This window comes from Limulus polyphemus, unplaced genomic scaffold (genome assembly GCF_000517525.1).
Source record: "Limulus polyphemus unplaced genomic scaffold, Limulus_polyphemus-2.1.2 Scaffold5773, whole genome shotgun sequence".
NCBI classification, from domain to species: domain Eukaryota; kingdom Metazoa; phylum Arthropoda; class Merostomata; order Xiphosura; family Limulidae; genus Limulus; species Limulus polyphemus.
In genome coordinates, this window is record NW_013671383.1 from 48,232 (window position 1) to 59,598 (window position 11,367).

Sequence of the window (11,367 nt, forward strand, 5' to 3'; positions counted from 1 at the left end):
ACATTCGTTTCTAAGTCTTCTTCTCTTCTATAATTTATTTACCACCCCTCTGAGAAGTACAGAATTTTTTGTTTAATGTAAATTGCTCATTATAATATAGATATTACTAAGGCAAAGCATAATTTTTATAGCCTTCAATTCTATTTGTTTATGGTGCCATAAACTAGAAAATCAGACCCACTTGCCATGCCCACCTGTCACATCCTCTCTTTCACAAATTGCCAGTAGTTCTCTCTCTAATGTTTTATACTATATTATTTATAACTAATAGAAATCCAACTTTTGTATCATATTACATTGTTTTCCATGCAGAGTATTGTCTGTTTTGCTTCCAGTTTGAAAATTTCACAAGCAGTATTCACATTGACAAGCATAGCTAAATTTTTAAAGATTCTTAATGCAAAGTTAGAAAGCCAAATAAATTATGATAGTTATAGGACATTGTCTGCTTTTTGTATGTTGTTATTTTGTCAGGTGCATTATTTAATTAAATAAAAATTATTTAATGTATTAGTATCATTAGTATAAACAAAAGTAGACTTAACTTTCATTGACAATTAACAGCAAAAAAACAACAACAATGACACAGGTAAGTACCACATTCCTTGTTTTTCATGTATCTTCTTTATTTAGTATTATAAAGTAACTAAAATGTAAAAATTATTATCTTATTAGGTTAGATAAGATTAGATTAGGTAAGATAATAAATAATAATAATTGTTCATGAGGTGTGCTTGCGAGCAGCGTGTGCATTACATTATTCAATACGGTAACCTCAGTTATGCATTTGCCAAGTGAGTTACAACTTGTATAAACAGATATATACCGTTATGAGCTTTAAGCTATTTAGGATAAACAGTTTTATTTTTCTGTTACCATTTTCAGTCACTCTAGAAAGAAGAAAGGGTAATTTAGATTCATTTCATATTTTTTTTATTGTGGATACAAGGTCTGTCAAATTGACCAAATGCATATAAAGTTATGGTAGAGAAAATAACAGATAAATTATTATGTTTTACTGAAAACAAAACATTTGATATTTATTTAGGAGGTTTTAGAGATAATGCAAATGAAATTTGAGAGTTTTCAGATGAAGAAGACTATTTTTAACTTTAACATGAAACTTACTTTGCATTCGGAGCAGTCAACACTTTAACTCCATATATCCATGTACAAATTTTTAGTAAAAATACTCAAGGAAAAAATCTGACTTTTTGTGTACAAAAGACTTGTAATATTTACTCTGGGTTACTCTGGGGCTAGGAACATGATCAAAACAACCAAGCCCATAGCGAGAAGGTTAAAGTGTGACCTAAGTTATGATAATGCAAGTGCATTACTCTGCACTTACTATAATTAAAGGTGATTTAAAGTAATCGTCCAACTTACAAATTGATCCAAGTCATTCTTTAATACACTCCTCATGGTATGTTTAGCATGTTGTTTTCTTTGTATTTTGTTTAACATTGTGATATTTTCATAGACAATTCATGTATTTTTTTTTCTTCCTTTTTTATATATTTATAAACATCAATTTTGGGTAAGTTACTGCTACTAGTTCAATAGAGTTTAAATAGTAACATTTATCATCATAAATTTTCCACACTCAAAGATGCCAGCTTTGCATAGCTTTGCTTAACAAAAAACAAACAAAGCCATATAGTGCTAGGATAGAGATAATAACAGATAAAATATGAAAATTTAATAAAAAAGTTCATATGATTTTCCATTAGGAGGTTCTAGAGGTTATTCAAATAAAATTTGAAAACTGTAAGATAAAAATGTTTTTTTATAACCTTGCTCTCAGACTAGTCTGAATCATGCTCTAACTTGATAAATTCAAAGACAGGTCTTTGGCAAAGATACTTAATTAAAAAATATTCATATGATTTTCATTTAGGAGGTTCTAGAGATTATTCAAATAAAATTTGAAAACTGTAAAATAAAAATATTTTTTTTATAACCTTGCTCTCAGACTAGTCTGAATCATGCTCTAACTTGATAAATTCAGACAGGTCTTTAGCAAAGATACTTAATTAAAAAATGTTTACCAAAAGCTTGCCAAATTTCATGAAGATACACTTAATACATTAAAAGTTATAGTATATATACTTTTGTGGTTACTTGATGGTTTTCAGGTTGGTCAAAATGAATGAGGCCATAAATATAGAGCTTGCTGATAATATTATAGTCTACAACGTGACCACACTTTAGTACATATGATATATATATATATATATTGACATGAACCACAACATAAGTTTTAGAAGAATAAAATCTGAAACACTTTTTCAGCTCCTTGATTTTATTTTTCTGTTTTTATTGCCATCATGAGCATTTTTGAAGGATTTTCAAAATTCACAAATACAGATTTATTTTTTTACCTCTTTCGATGCACAGTTGTGAGTAATTGTTTTTGTTTTACATTATTCTGTGTCAGATTTTTCTGTTGACAAACATCATACACTCTTTTTTTTTTGTGTCAATTATAATAAGTTATAAATTTCTCTCAAACTTAAAATTTACTTTCAGATATTGAACAGCCAAAGAAAACATTTAACTTAAAATAAGAGAATAACAAGAGAATTTTGCAAAGTGGGAAATTTCACTGTTCAAGCATTAAGAAAATTTAAGGGAAAGAACATTTTTATCCCATATGGTTTACTCATATTTTATATTGTATAATCTCACTATGCAACTTTGCTATTGTGTAATAATAATAATGGTCTTGCAAGATAATAAAAGAGAATGCTAAAATTTTTAGAGTTTCTGTAAAATTGCTTCCTCAACAGATAGTTAATGAAGTTACTTATCCATGATTGCAACATGGTCAATCCTTACTGACGATGATGCACTACTAATTGCTTAATTAACCTCTTAAATTCCCACATGCTGCTTTTTATCGTAACATCCAGCTTACTGTGTAATAAAATACAAACAGTTCTCGAGAAACTTTTAAGAAACGTTTCCTTTTGTCTCCCATTCTAACGGGTTATTTAACTTTTATTAATCTGCAAAGTACATTTCTTAGTAATTTATCAGATTTCTGTTATAAAATTTAAAATACCTTGTTTTCGTTTGATGTGCTGTCAATCCCACCACCTAACAATTTTCCGCTTAAGATATAATATTGCAAAAATTAATTCTGAGCTCTGGATCAAATAAAGTCTCTTAGTATCTCAGAACGTTAATCATGAAAATGATAGTGAAAAACGTGAGCATCACAAACAAACCCCAAAACAAAGAAAAACATAAGTATATCACATTTACCTTATGTTAAGACGATACTCTCTCCATTTCTTGAGCTTAATATATACTAACTATCAGTTTAAAATTGGGGATGACTAGCTGAACCCAAAGTGTCTCTCACCTTGCTGTTGAACCCATGTAAAGTGCTATTCTGGCTGAAAATGCTAATATTGATCTTTAGGTGTGAAAATTGTATTTTTTTTTATATAAAAACTTCAAGTTTGATATAGTTACCATATAATACTGTTAAAGTTATGGATTTTCTGCAAAAACATCTTGTTATGCAAGAGAGAGAGAGAGAGAGAGACAAGGATGTTGACCGTAGTGGCTAAAATACAGAGAGGACACAGTCCTTTCCACTATATTAACAAAGAGAAAGATCCTTAGATTCCACAGCAGGAATGGGATCTTCCAATAGTTTTTATAACAAATAGACTTTTTTTTTTACTTTAATGTTGGTCTTTTGTGTAAGAACATGATTTACTGTTACCAACCTTTGCTATACATTGTATTCTATGAAAGAAGCAAAGAAAATACAAGCTATTGACTTGGTGGTTAGGATGTTCTACTTGACATGTGCAGGGATCAAAACGTGGTTGCTGATCATGCTTGCTCTTTCAATTGTGAGAGCATTAGAATGTGATGATCAATACCATAATTTGTTGGTAAAAGAGTAGCACAAGAGTTGGTGATGGATACTGCTGACCAACAGTTTAAAATTAGGAATGGTGGCAAGTAGGCTCAGTAGGTTTACCATAAACAAATACAGGTTCTCACAGATTAGCATTTTGTGTATTTATATTAACAAAGAATCAATTTCTTAATAAAAACTTCATCTGTTTCCTGCATTGCTGGATTGGAAAAGGTTAAACATCAAATAATTAGACACATTTTTATCAAAATACATTGATCGCTGATAGAAAAAGTAGTGAACTATGAAACTTGACCAGAATGTACGCAAGTATAGAATACATGTTTTGTTTTTCGACAAAATAGTTGTAGAAGTCATGTTTTGCTACTTTTATTTTTTTTATATGATGTATAATAATAAAGCTGAAGACACATTTTGTGTTTACACATAAATGATGCTGACAGTTTTGAGAGACAAAATTATATTTAAATTTGGTGATAAGTCTTGGATCCAAAGTTTTTATGACGTATAATAATGCAAAGTGTTTAATAAAAACATTTCACTCAGATATAAATTAGGAAGTGACTTTTACAAACAATCCACTAAAAGTGAAACTGACAGTGAACAAACTTAAACCTAATATTAACCACCATTGCTTCATCCTTGTTCATGTATGTTAATACAAAGTGAAACTGACAGTGAACAAACTTAAACCTAATATTAACCACCTTGTTCATGTATGTTAATACAAAGTCACATTCACAAAACATCGGGCTTCAGCACAATGACAAGTTATCTTTCATTCCTACACACTAGACAGAAGCAGCCGTTATCACATCTTCAGGTGCTTTACCACAGGTAATTGGTTTACGTACACATTTGATGAACACAGTTGTGGGCTTGCCCGTGGATTAGAAGGCACGTTTGATCCCAAGACATTAGAAGCTGCAATAAACTCAAAATGGTATGTATGCTGAAAATATCACATTGATAGAAACTTGCTTTTAGTGTTTGTAACTTGGGCACCCTAGATAAATCAACATTAGACATGAGCTTCTAAATTCCTGTACATGAATTTTATAAAACCAAATTTTGAGTTTTTCTGATTAAGAGACATTACTCTAGGAATGTAATGTTCAAGATCATAAAACTGTATCTCATTGGTAAGTAGTTTTTTCTTATCATTCAACACATGGTAAGTTGTATTGCTTGTTCATCACAGGTCATCTAGGGTGTACGGTACATAGTAATATTAACATCTGATCAAAGCATGCTACCTCATTACAGCAAAAAAAAACAAAACAATAACTTGATAATGAGTACAGCTAATTAAATATAATTTTCTTATCATTTTGCTGATAAAGATTAGAATACATTGTTCATTAGTTGAGTACCCTTGATATTAAGGATGTTTTCTGCTGTAATCCAAATATTTTCTCATGAGGTTTGGCCAACTTAGGAAACTTAGGTTATCATAAGTATATTAACAATGCAAAACAATGTCTAATCAAGAAAGTAGGGAAATAAAAAATACATTAGAATGTAATGAAATTAGATATATTAAATATTCTAACCAATAATGTTATTGGAAGTAACAATAAAGAAATAGCATACCATACCTTACTTATGGAACAAACAAACACTAGCCTTTAGCTTCAAGTACTGTTGTAGATAAAGTTTACTCAAATAATGTAACATCATTGTAACTGTTTTTAAGTTGAACTTTCCACCACCCGCCCTAAAACCATCTTGTGACCAATTAAAACCTATTAAACAGCTCTGACAATGTAAAGTTAGAGGAGCTCGACATCCAAGATAAATTACTGCAACACATGTTACTCTTTAGGTGTGGAGTCAAGTAGTGGGACAGTACTAAGAGTACAGCCAAAAACTAATATTACAAAATAATAAGTTAAATAAATACCTGAATCACATGATAGATAGCTACAATATTGGTTCTGTAATGAAAATATCACAATTTTAAATGTAATACAAAGAAAACAGTACCTCACAAGTACTATGATGTGTGTGTGTGTGTGATTAACTAACCTCTGTCACTTAACAAACATATGGAGTGGGTAGTAGGAAGTAATAACAGTTAAATTTTCTGTAAAAGCCAAATTGTAAATTCAATAAGCCTCGAAAAATTTAAAAATAATATCCAGGCTTAGAAAGAAAAATTGCAACAGTTTTAAATATGGCAAAGAAAGTAATTTGAAAAAAGTAACAAACTGACCAAAGATTTAAAGTTATACTATATACAGAACTGTTATATAGTGAGTACAGTAGGCCCTCTTAGAGACGACCGACCTATCTGCCATGATAAAAAAGTCGCATCGGATAGGAAGTCGTTATTCAAACGATCAGTAACCAGATAACGATTGACCGAGTTCAAGCTGTGCCAGTTGCTATTCCCAGGGGTTTGAGTATAAAGGTTAATATACTGAATAGGTAGTCAGATAATGTAGCAGATTGATACACTATATAATAATAATGTTGGATAACTGTTCAATAAAGATAACTTAAAATTGTTTTGTGTTTTATGTAAAATAATTTATTCATTGATCAAATTTATTTCATAAACATCCATGTATCACATTTTTATTACATTCGTATAAAATATTACAAAATGATGAAATTTATTTAATGAAAAATCATCAATCTTTGTTTGTTTTGCACATTTAACAGAGTCACTTTGAATGTTCATGAGTCTGGCAGTTATTATATCAAGAAGTGTTTTTATTGTAAGTTTTCAGCTCACGATTTTAGTATCAATTTATAAAATAAAGTGCAATAAATGTCCAGAATTCTACATCAGAGAAACCGGAAGAAATTTGTAAACCAGATTCAGTTCCATATTGTATACACTGTATTTGTGTGTCGCTATAAATTACATTATTGATATGAAGAAAAGTCGTTAATCAACCTTCCCCCAAAAAATCATGGTCGTATGTCGTATCTGTCAGAGAGGTCAGATCAATGTAAAATCATTCCATGCACAGAAAAAAAAGTCGTATTTAAAAGGAAGTCGTTATTGGGAGGGTTCATATCCACCAGGGGCTACTGCATTAGCTATACATATTAAAATTAACTTAAAGGAGGTAAAATCAATGGTTGTAAGTATATTAAAGTGGTTCACAAGTATCCTAAACCATTTCCATAGGAATTAAAGTGTAGACGTGAAGACTTTTTAAAGATCACAGTATTCTGTAAAACTTCTTAACCCGTAATCATTAGCAAGAATATGTTGTATTTCCCACCGAACTGAATGAACTTTGTGCTTAAAATGTGATAGGAGAAAATCTGATATGTGAACAATTAATGTGAATTTGAGTTTTATCCAAGCAAGGAATCTTGTGAAGATGAACAAATTCTTTTGTATATAATAAACTGTGAGTAGTAAATATTATAACATGACACATTTGGAATGTTCATATTATTTTGGAATAGAAAGTTAATTAAAAACTTTAAATTTGATCACTTTGAACTCAAATGTTTGATTATTGATGCTGATGCCTGAAATCAGATATTGTCTTTTTATTGTTAGCGAAAGAGATTTTTAGACTGGGTTCTGATGGATAAATTTGTTCTCGAAAACATTTATAATTAACTACAAGAATATCATTAATACATCTACAGATGTGCAAAGTTGTACTTACTAAGACATCTAATGTATGAAAATTCCAGTCCAAATAAACGCAAGTCCATAGGGTTAAAGTACCACTTCCTGAACAAAAAAGTAATGAATTATCGTGTTTGTTGAGAATGTGTTTAGGCAGCATTTGTGGGAATATGGAATTCAAAAGAACATTTTAAAATCTATATAAAAATATTTAATTGCTTTATATGTTAATAATAATATATACATAGTGGCCCCCATAATTTCTGTATTTATATCTTTTTATCTATTCCTCTTTTTGCAGTTATTTTTACTAAAAGTTCTTATAATATCAGTTTTCTTGAGATTTAAAAGAAAAACATTAAATGTATGATTTGTGACCATTGTTTGAAGGAACTGATTTGTTAGCAGTGTCAAGAACAAATCTGATATCGTAAATATTATTTATGACTTCTTAACTAGAAAACTTAAGTGGTTTAATTGTAAACCACATGAATTGATTAGTGTATTTACTGTTACTAAGAATATTTCAATCTTCTTTATATTAGAAACAACATTTTATTTCTTTTTTACATATGTGTAATTGTTTTAAAACTGTGATTTCAAGGCATTGTTTAGATTATGTAGTTAGTTGCAACGACTTTCCTTATCTCATTTTTGATTTATGCTGTAAAAAAAATTTAGATGTATCATATGGTATACAGTATTTAATAATTTTCAGCTGTTATAAACTACTTTATTTTTTTTGTGTGTAGATTTTGTATTCATGTGACATTCTGGCATATTTGCGTATTAATTTGTTCATTAATAGTGTTTGGAATATGTATTAATTGAAAAACTACAATTTTTGTTGTTGCAGGAATGGAACATCTCAGACATCGTCAAGTTCTGGATCAACTGTTATTTTAGACAGTCCAGCAGCTGTTTTACATGCTCTAAAGCTTCCTACTTCACTGAAGTCTGGCCTTGACCTTCCAACAGCTTCTGCAGCTAGTCTTCTGCCTGCACCCAGAGCTGAACAGGAAGTAGGGGGAGGGGATGCTCCTTCTTCTAGTTTGTCTCAAAGTCATGCTTACAACATTTCGCGGACTCCTCTCCAGATCTTTGCCGAGTCATTACTTAGTCGTGCCACTCAAGGCATGACAGCTGGTGCTCTCGGAGTGGCTGCCGCTTCCAATGTCTCCCAGGCTGCTATTTCTCAGGCAGGAACTGACACAGACCTAGCATCTAGCTGTCGTATTAGGTTCACGGACTCTTGTGGCTACCCGCAGAAACCTCGCCAATTCTACAAGTTCTGGATAGTTCCGTGCAAGTACCTACGAGTGAGATTTGACAGATTAACACTGTTAGCCCTGCTGGACAGGTAATTTATGAATCAATGTAGTTTGTGTGTAGACTGATAGAGGTAAGTACGTTTATTCATCATTAGTGCTTCATAATAATGTAGATATATTCAGTTTATTAAATTGTAAATTTTAAAATGTGCTCAAAAGTAACTACATGTTTTACCATTTTCTGCATAAAGTATTTCAGCCATTTGAGATTATTTTCTAGTTTTTTTTAGGATTAATTTTAAATGGGTCATAGTTTAATTGTAACTGATACTTTGCTGTAGTTGAATAAAAGTTATTTTGTGTTAGGGCCAGCTTGGTCCAAAAAAAGGTGCCTCTTCAAATCACAGACTTTTAAGTACAATGTATAGGCTACTGAACTGGCATGATAAATTAGATATTCTGCTGCAGTAATATGATTTTTAGCTATTAAATAAAAGGTTTATTAATAATTTAATGTTTTCAATAATGTATCAAAAAATATTTTGCGGCTTAAACCTTTTGGCCTAAATAAATTGGAGAAACTAGTACCAGAATGTTACTTACGAGAGTTGATTTGTTTCTGTGGAAAATGTAAATGTGATAATGGTGGAAAAGGAATTTCATGAAACAACTGTTAAGTAAGAGTGTGTTATGTCTTTTAAAATTAATTTTTAATAGACTTTAAGTTAAAGTTAGTTTCACCATAGTTACAGAAAATAAATTTCTTATGGTATTATGTTATTTTATTTTTTAATTAAATAATTTTAAGAACATGAAACCAATCCTAAACTTGTCCTAAAGTTGATGTTTTCTTTCCTGGTGTGGCAGACTTGTTTTTTGACATTTTAAGTAGTTTTGAGAATGATTTTCTGAGATGTTTTTAGTTCAGTTGGATGTTAGGTGTTTATCTGTAAATTAAAAGCACTAAAATTGTAGTTCTATTTTATCATTAAATTATAGTTGACATTATTGAACAGAGTTGATTAAACATTTGTTTAACAACAAGTAAAAGCTGGGAATGGTATATTCTTTCATTGGGGGAGTGTCTGTGAGCCGGACTACTTTTGGAGAATTCCACTCCTCATCAGTGACCCTGGACACAACCACCAATGAAACTTCAGACCAAACCAAGCCTTTATATTAGTGAGGTATCGAAAATCAAAATGGTATATTTAAGTGTTTTACACTCAGAAAAATAAACCTGTCATTCTTTAGGTATTTGAAGAACTTTTAGCATTCCGCCACAATTTAATTCTTCGTACTGTTAGCCAACACTGAGCAGCTGATACATAATTGAATAGAGTTGTTTAAACGTTTGTTTAAGAACAAGTAAAAGCTTGGAATGGTCTATTCTTTCATTGGGTGTGTGTCTAGGGTCACTGATGAGGAGTGGAATTCTCCAAAACTAGTCTGGCTCTTCAAACACCTATAGAATGATAGGTTTATTTTTATAGTTGACATTGTTTTTAGATTAGAATGCTTACCAAACATGTATTTCAAATGAAATAGTAACAAGAAATCTATGGTCTATGATTCATTATTTTTTTCTCTTTTAGGAATATAACCATCACTGAAAATGTGGTGTCAGTCATGCTGGTGGTGCTGGTCGCCATCCTTGGGGCTTTGTGCCTTGCTAATAATTTTTTTCATGATATATGGACTTTTGTGTTCTGTTTTGTAATAGCCAGCTGTCAGTACACACTTCTCAAGGTAGGTGCTAAGATGCACACAACCCTTAAATGTTGTTTCCATAATAAATTTGCACAACCTCTAGAACCTCGTACATAAATAACAAAAGTTTTTTTTAACCTTTGCAGATGGGTCATGGGTGAAAGACCATGTCATCTCATTTGTTGACTCGCATTCAAAATTTTATTAAACTATAATTTCATGAATGTATGTCAATAAGTTTGATATCAAACTGTAGATTATAATACAAATTTTAGCATTATGTATTACTCAATTTCTTAATTTAAAAGTAAATATAAAAAACACAGATAAACATTGATTTTTGTGTGTCACGTGGTATGTTGAATGCAGCACTGGTTCAAATTAGATGTTTGTGAAGTCAAAATACTAAGTCTATAGTTTTGTACGAATTAGGAACTCAAATTACAGATATTGACAAGCTAGAATATAAAATAAGAAGGTCTTTTCTATTTGCTAAAATATTGCTCACATAATAAATCAACAATAGTGGCACCCTGCCCACCTTTTTCCATTTTTGGAAACACTCCGTTATATACACTTACTTCCATATATGACATGAATAACCAATCAAAAGCTCAATTTCAAAAGATTTCAATGAGGTAGGTTGAGTCTTTAATCTGCTTGAAATTTCATATTTTTTTAGACCCAAATAAAGCTTGGTTATTAAGCTTGACAAATTATAGTTGAATTATATGGTATTGATGTAGTAATTTATGATTTTTTAGTTATTCAACTGTATATATAAAATCTAAAAAAATCTATTTTCTTTCATATTCTCCATGTGCAAAATTTTTAAAGGCTTAGCAACCTACTTAAAGCAGCAAAAGAGTACAAAGGTCATAACT

General features: G+C 30.5%; 1 protein-coding gene across 1 annotated transcript in view; it reads left to right on the forward strand.

Moving 5' to 3' along the window:
* Positions 1 to 10,522, forward strand: part of LOC106472961 (pecanex-like protein 3) — a gene marked incomplete at its 3' end in the record, with an annotated part of 49,283 nt that extends 38,761 nt beyond the window's left edge. The window contains exons 11-13 of the mRNA XM_022401488.1: positions 4,739 to 4,844; positions 8,359 to 8,862; positions 10,369 to 10,522. Coding sequence (XP_022257196.1) covers positions 4,739 to 4,844; positions 8,359 to 8,862; positions 10,369 to 10,522 — 764 coding nt within the window. The remainder of the gene's footprint in view (positions 1 to 4,738; positions 4,845 to 8,358; positions 8,863 to 10,368) is intronic.
* Between the last annotated feature and the right edge of the window lie 845 nt (positions 10,523 to 11,367).